Source organism: Opisthorchis viverrini (assembly GCF_000715545.1).
Source record: "Opisthorchis viverrini unplaced genomic scaffold opera_v5_93, whole genome shotgun sequence".
Taxonomy (NCBI): domain Eukaryota; kingdom Metazoa; phylum Platyhelminthes; class Trematoda; order Opisthorchiida; family Opisthorchiidae; genus Opisthorchis; species Opisthorchis viverrini.
The window spans coordinates 1,191,763-1,211,051 of record NW_008751750.1 but is presented as its reverse complement, the minus strand read 5'-3'; the positions used below and the strand labels follow the sequence as shown (position 1 = coordinate 1,211,051).

Below are 19,289 nucleotides of genomic sequence, written 5' to 3'. Positions count from 1 at the left end.
TGTTTGTGAAGCTAGAGGTCAGTGAGTACAATGCGTGTGTACGAGCGGTTCTACTGTAGGGTTGTGAGTCTTAGCCCTCCAACCAAGAGTCGCAAACATTTTCAATTTTTTGATCACCGGTGTCCCTGTGGCACATCAACTGTTAGCTGGCTGCAGCAAGCATGGAACACAGTACGGCGTAAGTGGGTACGAATCCGAGTCTTTAGGGCGGCAGGCTAAACTTACCAAGTTGGGATGTTTGGACGATGTACTACGTATATCCTAGCACCGTCTACCTAAAACAGCGTTCCAGGCCATTTTTGGAGAAACGTTCGCGAAAGTCAGGCAATAGCATCTAAACGTGGAGTAAAAGTGGCTACAGTCTAGCTAAGTACCGTGAGATCTTCGCACCTTCTTGGTTGGGGGCTATTTAATCCTGCTTGCATGTGTTAAGAAGCCCTGCAGGACATGACCCGCAACCGATCCAATTTGCACGCATGCTGTGTTCTCCTAGCCGGACTGCATAGTTAAAGCATGTCTGTCATTGTACGCTAGGCCCAGGTTGCATGAAATTCGGAGAGCAAACTTGGTCAGTCCCTCTTGTGGTACCTTCCTTCAACTTAATACACAGATGTATTCATTTTAAAGGTGCCCAGAGGCTTGAACACCTTATCCTTGGTTCCTTTCTCTGATGAATTAAGGCCTACTTTCACCAGGCACCAAAGCTTCCCCTCAATTTTCACTGTTAACTGGTGGTTTTCGCCTGTATGAAAGTTTATCACTAATGTGAAGTATAACTGGTGTATTGCTCTCGCTGATGTTGATGCTTGTATGGGATCCCATCTTGGAGTTGACACGCAGAGTACTCATCCTTGAAACATTATACACCTCATGGATGCCATCATTTCCTTATTTCTCCCAGCCGACAGCAGCGAGTGCCGGATGACCAGGATCATGATGTGCATATTCTTATTGTTTCCTATGCTGCGTACTGCGCAACAACCAGCCACAGGAGGATTATGTTCTATAGTGGTGATAATATACGGAGAGTATAATAAGCGTACAACAACAATTGAGCATACCTGGTACTCTTTGAAAACTCTGTCATCAATGCTGAGTTTATGTTCCTCAGTTTCTTTGAGAATCACGATTTTGCATTCGCTTGAGTCATCCGGCGACTGGATAGCTGCAGCCTGCAAAAAATGACGTTTACCTCCCACAGAGTAAGTGCGTAATATTTAATATAGGGGACAAAAAATGACGAATATCATCGGTCCGTAAATACAAGCGAATTTTCGGCAGGACTTCTGGGAATAATGAAATTGTTTCTTGGAATTGTGGGTGGATTTTGAAAGTTCAATGAAGATTTCGTCCTGTAAGTGAAGCCAGTCTGTGCCGAAAGCCTCAGGCACTGTACAGCTGATTCGATCTTCGTAAGAATTTTCAGCAGTGCGCAACCCAGAAAACTCTATGATTATTGGAACCCGAGACCTTCCGGCTAACATTCTGAACACTGAGCCGTTTGGCCTCGAGTGGCTGATCAGCGGTGCTATAAAGTAACACACAGGCAGGATATGACACTACTGATCCAGCAGTCATGAAATCAACGTCACTCGCTTACCTGCTGACAACTCATCGTTCAATCACGGAATACACATCACGTATTTACTTCCTCCCGGAGTAACGACTTCTCAGATGGGAGATTTGCTCGTAGTCATTATCTTTTTTGAGCTGCTTGCAGATTCTTGGCACTATGAGGATGCTGACAGAAACCGTTGAGCAGATGTGCTGAGTAGTATGTTTTCCACAACGCTATATTCTTCGGAAACTTGGTGAACTTCAGCGGCCCAAGGAAGTTTCGACGTAATTGAAGCTGGATTTGGACTTCTATTGGGACAAACTGCGGACAGTTGCTTATTCGTAAACGCTTCTTGCCTCCATGCTGGATCAGGATAAGCACTAAAGTGGGAAGTATGGGATGATTCCACTCCACAGTAACAAAGGAGTGCACCGTGTTCAGTCATTCTTATTGATATATCAACCACTAAAGTAACCCCAGAATTCGACCTGACTTTCGTTGTATTTTTCACCGGCCCAGTGGAGGGATTTAGCATTGATCAAAAGAGCCGTTTTTCAAAGACACCGAATGGATCAGCTGGTAAGGTGGGTAGGCGAGCAAGCACTACTGATAAGGATTTGGAGCACACTGAAGCACATACAGGTATGGTAACAGATAATCTGTTTGGTGATAAACGACGGATCGCAACGAAACGATGGTACGGTCATAAAAGCATAAACATAAGTCTCGTGAAAGTCTGATGCAGTTAGTTCCACAAAATTTTTGTCCAGTATTGATAGAAAGAGATTTTGGGCCCAAACTGGGCAAGCCAGTTTTCATTGTGTCCATATAGTGGCCCTTTCCGAGGACGTGTGGGTAACGTAGAATGACTGGTGCAATACATTCCTTCTTTTTGGCCTGTTTCACGCCTCCTAGGGATTTTCTGCAGTCGTATGGTGTCATAAGCGCGCATCGGGGAATAAAACTTGTAGCCTTTCGACCTTCAAGAAATGTGTGGTTGTGGAATATTCCAAGCCTTTGAGCTAAAGACCGGAAAGCCGTCGGCCTGAAAGAACGAAGCCAATGGCCCCTTTTGTAATGTACTACTCATAAGGTTACTAAAAATCCGTTGACAGCCCACGAACGGTTTTGCCCTTTTTGGGGTTCATCAGGTAGGCGCAATCCCCGGGTTTCCGTCAACCTTATGAGAACATCATAAACGAGAGATTCAGCTGGGTTCCAGGTGAGTCTCTCGAAAAAAAAAACAAATTAGTTTGCAAATGAGTGTATATTCTCCAAATGACCCCCTATTTAGTCAGTTTTGCCTTCAATTGAAATATCGATGGCCTTTGTACCTACTCTGTGAGGTACTGCATCAGTTGACCTGAACTTAGAGTCGTGAAATGAAACAATTCCAGGAAAGGATAGGAGATGTTGAGTGCGTGGGAGGATGAAGGATGGTCAGGGTCGGAAATGTATCGGAACGTAGCCAAACTTTTCAAGCTGTTGTGGGTAAGCTAGGGATCAGCATAATTCGGATGGGTGCCAAAACAAAAGAATACGAAGTAGCAAGTGTCTGAGGAATTCTACTGATAATTTGAAAGTACCATACTCAGAAAAATGAAGGCATTTGGTTCATCTCGGTTCGCAACACTGCAGGCTGCCACCTGTAAGCGATCACTATCATTGTCAGACTTTTCTGCAACCGTATAAGTCGTGTACATTCTCAAATGTGTCGCCTCTAACATTCTGTTATCTGACCTCGCGCCCTCTTTCAAAGCCCTGGCGGTTGACATCCCGACTTTTCAGTCCTGTTAAGCATAGCAGACCCCCAAAACAGATTGACGTGCGCATTATGCGAGAGCTATTTGGAAGACCTTAAGCAAAAAAATCATTGCGTAATAGGCAGCCATCGCATGATTCACATTCCATCTCCGAGTAAATTTTTCTACCACATAAAACGTGGATGTTGCACGCTTCTCTCACCTCAACACCCCATAACTCTAGATTCCTATCAGGATACCTAGGGAGGCTTTTCAAGTAATCCAAAAAACTCCATAGAGGGAAAAAGTGCGGTCTATATCTTGTGCTTATCCAGTTGAATCCGTCCAGCGAACCGTGACATTTAACGACAAAAATGTTTCACCCTTTCTTCTTGCACGAAATATCCCGTCGCGGTTTTAACCCCGCCTTACATACACAAAACTCGTATAACATTGGACCCGTTGTGAACCAATTGGCATTTTCTGCCTGAAGCATCAAACGTCTACCCTGTTGATTTTCGTGTTCGGACAACTGTTCTTTTCTACGGAAGCCGCCCCTGTCAAATGAAATAGTTCATATTCAAGTAGGTTCCGAACCCAGCAGAAGTGCTTAGACCAACCAAAACATTGATGTTCCAGTTATCCACATCCAACTCACTACCGTTTCTGGTCAACAGCACTGGCACGGTTCTAGATAGAAAAAGAAAGCACATGCTCAACTGAGTTAATGAAATTTTGAGCGTCTTAGGCTCGCTGAGACACACTTCGGGAGGAGTACCAGTATACTACTCGGAAAAACCAACTTGGGACAACTAATAGTAATTTTGTAGGATGAACTAGATCTAAAACAGCGCGACCTCAAGTTATTGTCCACTTTTCAACTTTACTTTCTTCGGTAGTATGTGGGCCCTTATTGGCCTATCACTGACAGAAAAGCCTTTTTTCAGCTACGTTGACTACTGTAACATGTATGACCACGTAAAGATGACTTTCACACTCATGTCGTCCAGATTTCAGGAATGACCACAATTGATGGGAGGTCCTGACATAAAATGAGAGGAGAGTTTTTCACTGCCACATAATGGAGACAACTGAAAATAATAACGCCTGCTTTTGGCCATCGTTTCTGCTTAATAAAATCCAAATTTATAGTAGGTAACAACAGCACAGACTATTGCGATCGAACGATACGAAAGCCAATTATGTCAGGAGACATTCAGAAATTGTCGCCTGAGTTCAACACTTCAAGTATTGTCAAGCAAGGCTGTATTCTTTTACCCTTCCTCTCCAACTTCGTCAGCAGCTGTATCAATCCCGGTGGTGATATTTGCATCCGGATTGGGATACCAGAGTGGCTTTTGTGAAAGTGCGTCACCTGTGGCGTAGGTGTGACATCAGCTTATCCGTCAAGGGTCGAGTTTACAAAGCTGCGGTGCGCCCCATATTACTATACAGATCAGAACCCTGTCCGCTGCGCGCCGAGAACGTCAAAAGCCTTTCAGTGTTTGACCATCCATGTCTTCGGTGCATTGCCCGAGTCTGATGAGAATATCGACGGAAAAGTCTTTGGAAAGTATTCTCCTGAGCTCTTTACCAAAACCGATGTATTTTAGGACTGCTAGTTGTTACCATACCTTTTCGTAATCGAATTAACTGTCATCTACCTCTAGCGTGGAGCTCCTTCCATAGAAAAACGCTGAAGACCTGGATTTTACTGACGAAATCACGGTACTTGTTTCCGGTGCTATTCCCATGCAAAATACACGGAACAGCGTTAAGTTACCTTCCAAGTGCACAATGCTTTTACAAGATTGGACGGGTGGAACACCAAATTCGGTCAAAAGATCGAAACTGCCAGGGTTAGTTGACAGGTTTACTTTTTCGGGTAGCGGCATCATATAGGATGACAGAATTACCAAGGAGCGAATGCCAGATTCACTAAAGACTGATCTGCTATTAATCAACGCAGGCACCACCAGGGTGGAAGTGAGACTGGCTTGTCCGTGAAAGACAGGAGCTACAACACTACAGTACGTCCGTTGTATGCTAAAAATGAAAGCATATTGCTTGACTTCGATCATCGGTGTCTTCGGTGCATTGCACGTGTATCGTGTGAGCATTACACTATGGTTAATGAAGTGCGATTCATGAATTCGGCGACAAATCAGCTGTCTATCCCACTAGTTAGTTGATTCTGCTGTACCAAGTGCTTTTCATTATAGACTGGCTTATTTACAGGAGGAAATATCTATTAAATAGGTATATTTATGCATCCAACTAGACTAATGTGGTATCGCATAAAGCACGAAGTGCATACGCCGGACCCAATTTGATCTGCCTTAAGTGAGCAATTGAAAATAAAACTTGTCTCACGAGAAGGCTTCACCTGTAAGATAAATGATTAGATATAAGTTGGTGATCGCTTCAAACGTCCAACCCCAATCAGACACAAAATAACAGCTGTGTAACATATGTTGATTTTTCGGTAGATAGTGTGGTTCGACATAGTTTTCGAACGTTGATTCCTTTTGACTACATTTGTCGCTGTTTACATCAACTTCAATGCTACGGTGGTTGACACAAAGCGAATGAGTTTCACTTAGTGTTTACAAGTCAACGACACAAATAATTACATTCGTATCTTGCGATTGCATTGCGACGTTGAGAACAAGGTTTCTGAGTTTCATTAGCCTAGTCGCCATGAAAGAACTACACAGCAGATATGCTGATATTTCTACCGAGTTTGAGCTACCCAAGCTAAATAGATAAAATCAAACTTCATTTTAAAGGACAACAAAAGTCCTATTCGCTCGAACAGGCTCCGGCACCATCTAACCAGTCGGAGTACGCTGAAGTGTTTCTCAAATTTCCAAATGGCCGTGGTCTTCACGTCATCCTTTCTATGTAGATACCGATTTTAAGGATAAAAAGGCAGGCCCCTTTCGTTTTGGGCGACGACATTCTATTGACAGGTTGAACAAGGGGTATGTCAGTACGTCCACTTTGTAATACTATCACCATCGGTTACCGGCGTCTTTTATCCAAAGATGGAATCAAATCAGTCGAACAGTCTGGTGGACCTCCGGGTGCATTGGAGCGTTGTTTTGGTCAAGACCTACCTCTAAGCACTTTGCTCCTCTGCCGACAAAACGAATGCACATGTAAAAACGTGTAGGTAAACGGTCGTTTTTTGCTATTCACAGTGTTGTAGTGCAGAGCCAGAGAATGCTGCTCGTGATTCCATGTGTCTAATTTGGGACGAGTGCACTCTACGCGGTCTATGAGACTGTTTGTCCTGAGTGACGCAAAAACACGGAACTTGAGCACTGCAGTCCGTCGTCACACAGTTAGGAAATATCCATAAAACTCAACGTCACTCACCCGTAGCGCACAACCAGACGCCAAGGCTTCATCTCCATTCATTGTCATTTGGCCGGCTATTCCAAAAACCTTTTGTACAGAATCCTTTATTGCAGGTATCCGAACACCTCCCCCAACTAACTCAACCACTTCTACATCGAACATAGAATTTGATACAGATTTTCTCAGGGTATTTTCAAATCGCTTCAACAATTGTTCAGACGCTTTCTGAGTGGAGCGGAATTAAATGAGAACCGCGTTACCTCAAACATTTGCCTGTCCATTTTGACGTTCACCGAGCGTTCTCCTGGAAGGGAATCTACAGTGATGGTCACTGGTTTCTTGTGAAGTCCCATTCGTTTTTTCGCTTCCTCGCATTCCCGAAGAACTCTAATTCTTGTCACAGCATCCACCTCCATCTATTTTTAAAGTTACGGTGTACCTTGGGAACTTGCCAGAAATGGATGGTTAGCTACCAAGTGATTGTAAATGGCATTGTCGAAGTCTCTGCCACCCAAACAAGGATCGGAGGAATGTGCACATACGACTATTCTACGTTTGTTTATTTTGCAGACAGCTATTTGTGTGCACGAATATCCGACAATCACGAAAGCCACAGTGACAAATTGATCTGAACGCTCTGGAACCTGCCGGCTAGAATGCGCGTAATTAATCGCCACTGGAAAGGACAATAACGGATGCGGATTATGTAGAGATGTACTTGCCCGCATAGGTATCTTCAAGTAATTCCAAACAATTGATGCCAGCTATTTCAGCAGCATCATAGATAGCTGCACGTTGTTCTTCGTCGTAAAATTCGGGTACATTTATCACGAAGTTGTTAACTGATTCACCAGAGGCATCATCAGCAACAGATTTCAGCTTCCTCAACACCATGGCTAACAGCTGCTCAGGTAACAAATTGTACGACTTAGCGCCAAATTCGATTGCAATATGCGCATTTCCCCCAACACCACTCACAATTTTATATGGATATTGAAGGCTCAATGCACTGGCTTTCGAATATGGTTTACGCAAAAATTGCATGTAGTCAAAAATTGTGTTCTCAAAGTTGATGTCTTGGTTTGCCTTGGCATCACTTCCGCTATACTGCATAGAACTGTCAAAAAGCACGAAATTACTGATTACTGAATAAGTGACAGTGTGAGGAACCCACGGTATTTTTCTGTTGCCATATTCGTCTTCAACCGCATCCACCACTTTTCGACGGACCGTAGCGACGCAGCAGTTCCAGCTGCCAACATCAACTCCAACTGCTGCTGTCGGTAGCGAAGGTGTTGACTTCATTGATTAGCACGCTGAAACCCCAGGCGAGAGTGGCTACTCGATCCAGAACTAACACAAGGAGTAGTTCATGTGGATAGTTTTGTTGCTGAAGCCTGTGATCACCGACATTCGCTCTCTGCGTGTGCGTTGACATCGATTGGTCTGCAGCCAGGAGTGCACAACGATTGGCTGGAAATTTACGCCAACCCGTGAATCGTTTATTCCATTGGTTGATTTTTTCGGTCGCAAAGTGGACTACATGTATCAAATGACAGTTATGGGCTTAGGGGCCTCAGGATTGATGAGTTGAAAATAGTGGTTGCAAATGTACGCTTCAACGAGGGTAGAATATATTGACGGCTCAACTGTTAGTGCGCACAGGGAAACAGGTTGCACGTCGGAACGATCTGGATAGGTTATGTGCCTTAACTGGCTATTACACAGAAGATCCGCTGCGTTTCTTGGCACGCGAAATTGTTCATACACTTGGATTAGACACCGGAACATGGGAAATCGAATTCAGCATTTGCAAAATGAAGTATGTTATGCTTTCCAGGCCTTCAGCTCCGCAAACAAGACACAAATGTTTGGAAGGTAGCTGGACTCAGTTTTTGGCGATTGTACCATCCAGCTTGAGGTATATGCTTGTATTCCTGATGACCTTCTTGTCAGATTTTCTGAAAATGGAGGTGTATTCCAGTTCCAGGAATGCTTGACTTTGCTTACTCCCTTCCACTATCAGTGTAACACATATGGATAGATCTTTTTGTGTTCTTGTAGGAGATTTGAACAGGTCTCAACGATTTAACCTGAGTTTTGGAACATACAAATACTTGTTAATTACTCCACACCACCGGATACCCGACTGAGTATGAATTTATTCGTAGTATGAGGAAAGTTGACAGCTTTTCTTGGTTTGAAGCACCGTATGGCTTCTTCGTCCCTATTGGGAATCAACAGCAGTGAGTATCTTATGTTTCACTTGCAGGACAATCTCTCCATTGAAAAATTCGCAAATCTCATCGCGCTGTTAATTCCTCCACACCACCGGATACCCGACTGAGTATGAATTTATTCGTAGTATGAGGAAAGTTGACAGCTTTTCTTGGTTTGAAGCACCGTATGGCTTCTTCGTCCCTATTGGGAATCAACAGCAGTGAGCATCTTATGTTTCACTTGCAGGACAATCTCTCCATTGAAAAATTCGCAAATCTCATCGCGCCGCCGATAACCTATTAATAGCTCAGAAGTAAGGATCTTCACGTAACGAGTGGGTCTCCCATCTGAGTTGTCACCCGAGGAGACACAACACGTGACCACATGATATGGATTCCATGACTGAAGAATGAATGGCGCTGTATCTTCTCTAGGCGGGAGTTAGTCACACTGTTAATCAACCACTCGTGGCAGAACGATGAAGTGTTCAACCAGTAGCAGGGTGGTCAAAGTTTCGTCACTCACTGGAGTTTCGTGCGATACGCACTGCCGCTCCCAACAAAGATGAAACGGCTGTACAGTACTTCTCGGCGTTTCGGTACAGATTGCCTTCACTTTCAAAACGGACTCTCAATTGAGCAATATAGATAACTTCGCTACTAACAGCCGCGCTCGACTTGGCTCTGTTGATAACCGTATTTTGAGTGTGGCCCCTAAGACATCATCAGAGCGCTAGTGTGCAGAAAGCTCCACATAATTTTAGAAGCTGCTCCTGAGAGGATAACTTGACGAGGAAAATGAATTCTACTGCTTCTTCTTCTATCTTCCATGACGCTGATCTTTCGGCATAAAGTCAGCATCTGACTCACTGCCTTCAGCTAGGTTACCCATTTGAGGCCATCCACATAAGCGCTAACACGATTTAGACAGCTATGGAAGAGGAAATTTCACAGACACAAGAGGAGTTTACTGGTCATCTAACCTGACAAAAAAAGCCACCGCGTCTCGGCAACAGCTGTGAAACGTGATGTGTTATAAATAAACCGTGTGACGGGATAAAAGTTGTCATCCCTGGGGCTTCCACTCAACATACTCAACCGGAATTTTTGCGGGCGGGTCACGCCCATCGATTGCATTCGCCACCACGAATGTCACGGATATCACCATATCAGAATAGTGTTATAGGAGAATGCGCCAAGTGGATTCAGATGAACGTTGTGTTCTTGATCATCTATCGTCCTTCTGCTAACATCCTTATCGAGCTAATATCTCTGCTACTTATACACTCATTCGCATACCACTTTGGTTTCGATGGGAGACTCGCCTAAGACCCAGCTGAATCATCTATTTATGACGTCCCGCTCCACATGAATGTTCTGCACCAGGTCGCCTCATGTTTCAGTTGGTAGGATATTCGAGGTATAGCAATACATTATAAAGACGTAACACACCACTCACAAGGCTTCTGTCGAAGAATTTTCAGAAAACCTATGAGTAGTATCACCCCTAAAAAATGTGTCTTCTGTTTTCTGGTGAATGTAAACATCCATATTATTGTTGAGTGACAAAGATACAGGCGATGCCGTGGAAGGAGATGAATTTGACCTAACCACTTGTACACAAAGTAATGTCGTACGCCTGTTATCCACTAATACTGACGCAAGATAATTACCTCAGGCTATCAGCCACACAGGCAGTGAACAAAGTATGGCGAAGCTAAAAGAAGACTACCTCCTGTACCTCATCATTCAAAAGCGTGGGTGGCCGTCTCTTCGTTGTATACGAACAGCGGTGTCCACCAGGGTAGCCAATGCCCCCTTTCCTCTCCTTGTACCTAATGGCACTCTCGAAGCAGCTGTCCGTTGGCTTTCCAAACCTCCCCCTCTTGGTGTGAACAAAAATCGATTCTAAGCGATTCGTTACTTTGACAAGAGTACATCCAAACTACAGGTGCGGAGTACGAGCCAGGTTTGCGTATGCAGAAGAGTTTAAGGCTAATTCAGTATAAAATTAAGAGTTGGTTGGGACTATGGTGGAATGCCGTCGGGATGGATAGGGATTGTTCTAGGTTGCTCATCGGTTACCGTCACCTGTCGAATGCTGATCAAACATACAGTTCGATACGTTTGTGATCAGGCGAGCAAATGACACCAATTCGCTTGACATAAACTAGCCTAACTGACTGGGTTGATCTGGTTACGTAGACCCGCGGTGATAAGTAAATCAAGCGTTCATTAATTTTCCTTCCTTACCGATTGACTGAATGCACTGGTTGTTCACAAGCTAGTCTGCTGACCACGTCTGTTCATGACTTGACTCTGGTTAATCCGACAATGCACGCTTGCTGTAGTAAATGGAAGAGTTAACATTTCAAAGTTGCTGGAGCAAAAGACACATATGCAGGCACAAACATAGATCAGGAATTTCGCCTGTGTGTGTGGTGAACAGTATTTAGCCGATGAAACTCAGCTGATACACAGATATCGGCCGATTGGTGAAACAAAATTTTCCAGCACCTCGAACGACAATCCGGCAACTGTCCTAGTGATTGCGGGATATGTAGTGTTCACGCCTACATCACTCTCGTTTGAACAGTCGTTCACCCGTACAGGTGCAATCATTCTAGTGAGTCTATACTCAAAGACTCGAGTTTCACTCTTATTAGGGCTCATCAGCAGTGCGTGTCTTTGGCCGCGCCGGAGTTTTAAAATTCGGACATCTGATAAGCGAAGCGAGCGTGTTGTCACTACTTCGCCAGTGCACGCTGGACTCACAGCACGGACAAGGATATGAACTACCAATGAGCTACTACTAATGTTCCCCCCATTTTGAATGAACTCACCAGAATGGTCGCACCAGGACAGGAGGACCACTTTTCAAACGACAGTGACGTGAGCACGAATTCTACAAAGTGCGAAACCACCTATAGTTTCAACCCGTAAGCTGCTTGAATATTTATCCAGAACGCCTACTCAGAGCAAATTAGTAGTCCACCAAAGCTTTCCCCCGAGCAAGCCCAACAGAATCGATCCAGTGACGTACTTTCGAGCGATTAAAAACTCAACTTTTAGGAAGTTAAAAGGTGGTATGTAACAGACTGCGAAGTATTAATACCGAAGAGATGTCCGTACATATTATCGAATCCAGAGTTGTAAAATAATAGGAAAAAACAGGATGACAGTTCACTCCACAACACTGTAATAACCACAGTGTTCAGGGAGAGAACATGTGTACACAAGAAAGGGGCTAAACGGATGTAATATACAGATAAGCCAGCTTCTTTTCATTTGTAGTAGTACTAGCATTTGTAATGGCAGTCACAACGGAACTGTACAAAACGCGTTGTATCGTCGACCGAACAACAAATTATGCGGTCGGTCCCGAAAATATGTCACTAGATGCGGGAGCGACCGAGCCTCCAGAAGCATTGACCACCTCGATAGCTTCCAGGAGAATTTCTGTGGGATTCTTTGAATCAAGATGACAAGGGGCTAAAGTCGATTTTCGAAAGAGGGAAAACAGAGTTTGTTAACATATAAGGAAACAATTTCGTGAACGATCACACTGGCTAGAAAGTTAAGAACCGGTGAAGTGACATGTACATGCGCATTCAGAAAGTCCATACTGGAGGCAGAAATCAGCAGAATAATCAAACTTGTTCCTCATGCGCAGTTCGGGCGGTAAAGTGAGTTACACAAACAAACGCAATGCGTGCGTTGGGTGGTCGGGGTAACTAAAATGGCGAACGTTAGGCAGTTTACTTGTACGCAGCACTCCAATGGGATTCAAATGGTGCGCTAAAATGCATTACTCATATGTTAGTAGAAAATATGCGCTGAAACCTCAACCAAAACGGTAAAAGCTACGAAAGTCTTGGTTGATTTGATTGGTTTTTCAAGATATTTGGGGTGGAAATTGCTGTGAATGGCTGGATCGTGGAGCGCGATGCTAGCGAATTGAATCACAAAGTTGAAAATGAAAAACTGGTAGAGGAAAATACTGAGCAGAACAAAGAACACGTTTAGGTTAATCAAAGTGAAGAAAGCGACAGATTTCAAAGCGACTAATTGCAACACACAATACAGTAGTTTTCAAAGGGTGGTTATGTGAGGCCAGCAAGCACCAGATTATCATTTACTGACCAGGAAAAATAGCGATCGTGCTGAAATAGCGTAATCCCTTCCATACAGGAACCCTCCGAAGAGGACTTCACGGGTACCCATTAAAAAAACCGTGCAGGTATTGTCACTGAATTAATGCTATGGGCAAACTTGATATCGACTTCTAGAGTGCAACAGTTGAGGACAGGAATCATCCATCTCATCGAAATGACACCACAATGGGTGCCAAAGTATGATCAGTGTTTCTTTGATGGAATACCGCGCGCATTTCAAGTACACGTTCTACGACCAAGGATCTGAACTAAGACGTAGTGGACATACTGTTACAATCAACCGGACTTGGAACACAGTAACCATCAGCGCTATATGGGATTGTCCTGAAAGGCACAGCTTCCCCTAAAGTAGTTGGTAGGATACCGCACACAGTGCATGCAGCGCTACGGATGGAAGACAAATTGTTCATGGCTAGTTCCACAAGACGTGAGTCTTGAAGTAGGAGCAGTTGTAAGTGCTTTAGAATACTGATGAGCTGTTGCCAAAGTATGATCAGTGTTTCTTTGATGGAATACCGCGCGCATTTCAAGTACACGTTCTACGACCAAGGATCTGAACTAAGACGTAGTGGACATACTGTTACAATCAACCGGACTTGGAACACAGTAACCATCAGCGCTATATGGGATTGTCCTGAAAGGCACAGCTTCCCCTAAAGTAGTTGGTAGGATACCGCACACAGTGCATGCAGCGCTACGGATGGAAGACAAATTGTTCATGGCTAGTTCCACAAGACGTGAGTCTTGAAGTAGGAGCAGTTGTAAGTGCTTTAGAATACTCAGTGATGAGCTGTGCGCCTAACGGAGCAAGATATTCGATGGTACCGAGGAGCTAAAGAACTCTGCTAGGATGGAAAGTGAAAAGCATCTTGTTCTAGAAACCATGACCAACCGAGCAAATTTATGCTGACAGTATTGTAGATTTTTTATTTTCTCGTCGCCTGAATATTTCGTCTTAGTCACAAAGGTCGGACGCAAGGATCGCCAAATTCTTTAACAAAATAACCGAGGATACTTGATTGTGTTTCGGTCACTCGCTCTTCATGCTGGCAAAACCTTTCAGAAAATAGAACAACTCCATAATACTAAAAAACGCTCAGTTGTAGCACCCTTCCGGTGCCTAGCTGCCATGCCATCCGAAGGAAGCACGAGGGCTGGGATATTGCCAGGTTGCCCAAGTCGAGAGGCAGACGTCGGGTTCGAACCACGGACCTTCCGGTCAGTAAATTCGCGTTCTAACCACTTGGGCCACTCCATAATACACTTTCCTTTAAACTCGTTGCTTTCTACCTAAGCTTTACAGAGAAAGTGGTGAAAGTACTGCCCAAAAAGCGTCATCCAAGGAGAGCGGCTTTTGGCCGTCTCAAGGGTATGCGCACCACCTTCCTATTAAGGCCTCCGAAAAAACAAACGAGTTCGGTTGCGTTCGAGGGGCGACTGCAGTTCAGGGGTACGACCCACGTGTTGCTTGCGACTGACATGAATTGTCACCGGTCACAATAGAGAAGTTATGGAAAGCCAGTGGATAGAAACAATACTGCAACAAAAAAACAACTCCAGGGGAATTGCTCACCAGATACATTTTCTAGAGACTGGACGGTATATTTAGCCAAAAATTACATGACAGTGGACACGAACGCTATCGCCTGAAAGACATTTCATCGCGTCTCACCTTGAACTTCGGACGCACGTACATACTGCTCCGTCTGGAAGGAAAATGGCTGGACAGCATCTTCCACGTTGTGTTCCGAAACCGAACTGCCGTGAGCCGTCAATTCTGTGTCCGAGTCTGGAGAGTAGTCGGCCCAAGGATCAATCTGAACGCCATCAGTTTCCATGCTGGCCCCTTCGGAACTGGCTTCGACAGCAGTAGCAGCGGAATTGGTAGATGTGACATTACCTTCGTGGAAAGCATTCTCAGAAGAGGTAAAGCCAACCGGACGACTAGAAGAATTCCAACCAATCGGACGCTGGATAGAACAACTTTCCAAAAGTGAGCGACGCCTGGGAAATTGGCGCATTCGCATGGATGCTGTATGATGTTCTTCCACAGATGATCGGTCTGTTACGTGAGGACGACCCAGACGGGCACGCTGTTTGTATCTTATACGTGCTAAACGTGCTTGATAACGTTGGAGGCACCGAGCACAAGCATACTCCTTTGGGACCTATGGAAAGTGGGGTGAATGAGCGACTGGATTGGCAAAACTGAACCGAAAAGCAAGAGAACTGGAAGACATCTGGTGGTATCCGGTCGAAATGGAACACTCTCCACTTCAAAGAGGAAATATGATTGGGGGTTTTCGCTTCGAAAATCGCCCACCTATGACAAATTCGGCATCCTATATGCAGTACTTCTGGAGCCTAAAAAGTAGCATTTTGTCCACTCACAAAAAAGGCAGATGGAAGGTTCCGAAGGTAACCTTCCAACTTTATTCAACGAACCTCCAAAGTTAATCTTTATTGTAGAGTAGAGTATGAAGTAAACAGGAAAGTAGGGATAGATCTGAACTCGTTGAGGTTTAATTGAGACTACAGAATCATTTTCCTAGCACTACTGTAGAGCATAAAAGTCGGTGCATTTTGACAAGGACAATAACAAGCTGTTGAATGTAGCGAGCCAGGTTAACTAGCATGAAAGAATACTGAATAATGGGAACGCGTGATACATATTCAACATGTTGATGCATGAATACATGATTTTTCAGTAGCACGCTTGCAAATTTGGTGACTGCAGGCACACAGAAACAATAGTATTCGGCGTTGTCACTGCTATATGTTGAGATCCGTTTCTAAAGTTTCGGTGTTAATGGATCACTACTCCCTTTTCTTGGGGATAAGGACAACGGCAATGATGTGCGATGACTGCCATGCGCGGACCAATATCAAAAACGTGCAACTGTCATCGCGGTGCGGCCGTCTGGTTGAAGCATCTGCTTTCTTATATATGTTCCTCAAGTTTTCCACAACATAAACTGAATAAATGGCGTCCGGTTTCAACTGACAAAGATGGCATAGCATACTGGTGCTGTAACATGAACAATTCTGCAGACAAAACCGGTCTCGTCTCGAAGAAAAAAAATTCATCTAACTTTTGTAGAAACTCCATGACCCATCACCAACAGCAGCAGAATAATGCCCTTAGACAGATGGGCACCACAGAATCAGCTCTAAGCCATTTAACAGTTGAGAGTCTATCTACCACACAGCGATCTACCTACTGGCAAACTGAATTACCTTAGTTCGACTAAAAATTACGTCCACCTATCCTCATGAGAGAAAAAGAAGGCATGATTGAATTCAACTGTTTCACATTATCTCGCCAGCTGCTGACACGCGAGGTAAAGACAGAGCAACTGATAGGCGTACAGTCAAGCGAACACATACACACATAGATGGAATCAGCACTACGATAAAGCGTCCCATTCAAGGTTGGCTTGGTTATTGGGATTGGGATGTGGGCATAAATCACACCAGCACTACCTGCCTTACCACGGCTGGCCCTGAACTGTAATTGTTTGAGTAGATTATGCTTGTATGAGTGAATTGCTATAACTTCAGCTAGGTAGCAGTCTAGAACCCTGAATGCTTCTCTGGGATGGGGGCACCTGGCACTGTAAAGAGAATTAGCCTTGGAGCTTAACGGTAGTCTTGAACCTTTATTAGACAATTGAATCCCAATTCCTAGACCGTCGATCGCTCCGACCATTTCTCCAGGACATCAAATTTTTTTAAATCTCCCTTTCATACCTTGTATTCCATTTGTTTGGGCGACCACCTCTATTTCGGCGACGTTGTCCTAACCTTGAAAATGAGTGTATGTGTGACAAGATAACACTGAATTCGGACTGCTCTGTGCTCCTGCTTTTTCTTACCCTCATGATTTTCACAGCTTCGATTAGACCGTTGTAAAGAAGACCGACTTTAGCTATATCAAATACATACTTGGCTTTTGTGGCGAATACCAACACACAGTTGGTGGAACCAACGTTCACAACTATCGCAAGCAATCCATTCGACCGTGCCACCACGTGGGTTTTGGCAAACAGCAGCGGCACATTCATCTTCGTCTGCGCTTGAAGCATTCCGTTTTTTCGGGACATCACCAGGCTCAGCAATGCGGCGTCCCTTTAGTCGACGGCTTGAATTGTTCGAATTAAATGGTGCTACTCTCCGCTTCTGAGCGTGAGATTTGTGTGAGACGCTGTGAGAAGACGATGTCCGGGCTTCCTGTTAGAAACAAGACAGAACGATATGAGAACAGATAGGATGAGTGATAGGATTAACACAATTTAGTTTACGAACCCTAAGAAAGGTCGAAACAAAGCTACCAGAATGAAGGAATTTTCGATCCCTTTTTACATCCGTTTTCAGGAAGTCACATCGGCTAGAATTTCAGGCGACAAACTTGTAATGAGGAAGCACTAACTGAACACTGATAAAACCGTTTGTTAGGAAGGCTATCGTTCAATAGACGTTCTACTTTCCATTCTACCGAGTTTGGTTGCAATATCTTATTGGAAAACGAAACTGACAGGTCAAAAAATAACTGAGTGGCCTTCATTGGCCTAGTGGAGACGGCCTAGTAGTAACCTATCACAAATCTTTGATTGGAAGCTACAAGACGATCGACCGGTTGATCGCTGTTCCGTAAGCGACAGGAGATGAAGTTGAAAAAAGTCAGAATCACCCACTTTTGAGAGCAAAATTAGTGTGGGGAAGGAATGCTGAACCGTGGATGTGTGATAGAAGATGCGCAGAATTGACGCGTAAATGGGAGCGCATTAAAGCATTTCCTAATTCAGGTCTGACTCTGCAATCAAAATCAGTCTATGCTGAAAAGCGAGTGGAGACGGTAGGGTCGTTCTATCCTGGCAGTGCATATCTCACGAATCTCGATGGAAATCGGAACCACGTCCTCCCGGTAAGTAGCAAAGCACTATACCAATCGCAACGAGTGGTCGAACAATGGTATCATCTTGTACAGAGACAAGATATGTTGTCATTCATCTGGCCCTTCGAGGGACCACTTCTCAGATGGAGGCTCTATATGGTTTTCTTGAACAACAACTAATCATAGGGTTTTTCAAAACTCTTCGACACCCCACGAACGTTCCGCCCCCTTTAGGACCCACCAGGTAGGTAGTCCCCAAGTTTCCGTCAACCGTATGTTCGATTTGAACCAAACTGTACGAATGGTAATGCAATAACAATATTAAATAATCTAAATAGTTCCGCGTCACGGTTTGGCATGCGTTACACACCTGCAAAGTGTAAAGTGCTGCTGCAAGACTGGGTGGGCTCGAACTCTAGCCTCATGCTTGCGGATGAATCGATTGAGGTAGAAGACAAATTTGTTTACCTGGGCAGCTGTATCAGTCCCGGTGGTCTCACGAAAGACGATATTTCCATCCGGATTGGAAAGGCCAGAGCAGCTTTTGTGAACCTGCGTCACCAGTGGCGTGAGCATGACATCACCTTATCCGTCGAGGGTCGAGTTTACAATGCTTCGGTGCGTTCCATACTACTATACGGACTAGAAACCTGGTCGTCGCGCTGAGAATGTCAAAAGACCTTCAGTATTTGATCATCGATGTCTTCGGAGAATTACCTGAGTCTGGTGGAAACACCGGATCAGTAAAGCTGAAGTACTTCGAATGGCATTGGGAAGAAATAACTCACCCCCAATAGATGAACTGATCACACTGCATAGGTTGCGCTGGCTTGGCTGCGTGCTGCGTATGCCAGTCGACCGACTTCCTCGAAAGGTTCTTTTCGCGCAACCACGTGAAGAGTGGAAACGAGCCAGAGGCAGTCAACCAATTACTTGGCAGTGAAGTATAAAAGCCATTACCAACAAACTCGGCTGCGCTGGTCAGTATCGCCGTCCTGAATGGGGGACCCCGAGACGGGCCACGTCAATGATGTGAAGTATAAAAAGACATGGCCCAGCCGCGCCCTCAATAGCGCTCATGCATCCAAGCTGTTGCCTTCAATGCATACCTCCCTTCCCAATCCCCCCACTTAAAAGTCTACCTAATGCTATAGTTATGCATTAATTTATCAGCTTCCAATGCGCAGCTACTTACCCCACTTCCCCAAATGGTGAAGGAAACTGTGGCAGCTACAACCACTGTACGACAAGTACGCGGTTCTTACAGTTGACAGTGATGACGATGATGTAATGAAACATGAAGTGACCTTTGTGCATCAAATCCAGCATAAGAATATC

At 44.6% G+C, this 19,289-nt stretch overlaps 2 protein-coding genes across 2 annotated transcripts in view; both read right to left on the bottom strand.

The window, feature by feature from the left end:
* T265_05175 (hypothetical protein) overlaps positions 1–7,968 on the bottom strand; it is a gene marked incomplete at both ends in the record, with an annotated part of 42,341 nt that extends 34,373 nt beyond the window's left edge. The window contains 2 exons of the mRNA XM_009170107.1: positions 1,062–1,172; positions 7,366–7,968. The remainder of the gene's footprint in view (positions 1–1,061; positions 1,173–7,365) is intronic.
* A 3,926-nt stretch (positions 7,969–11,894) lies between these two features.
* The window catches only part of T265_05174 (hypothetical protein), a gene marked incomplete at both ends in the record, with an annotated part of 42,800 nt that continues 35,405 nt past the window's right edge, over positions 11,895–19,289 (bottom strand). The window contains 3 exons of the mRNA XM_009170106.1: positions 11,895–12,374; positions 14,730–15,225; positions 17,003–17,287. Of these exons, the coding sequence (XP_009168370.1) occupies positions 12,250–12,374; positions 14,730–15,225; positions 17,003–17,287 (906 nt within the window). The remainder of the gene's footprint in view (positions 12,375–14,729; positions 15,226–17,002; positions 17,288–19,289) is intronic.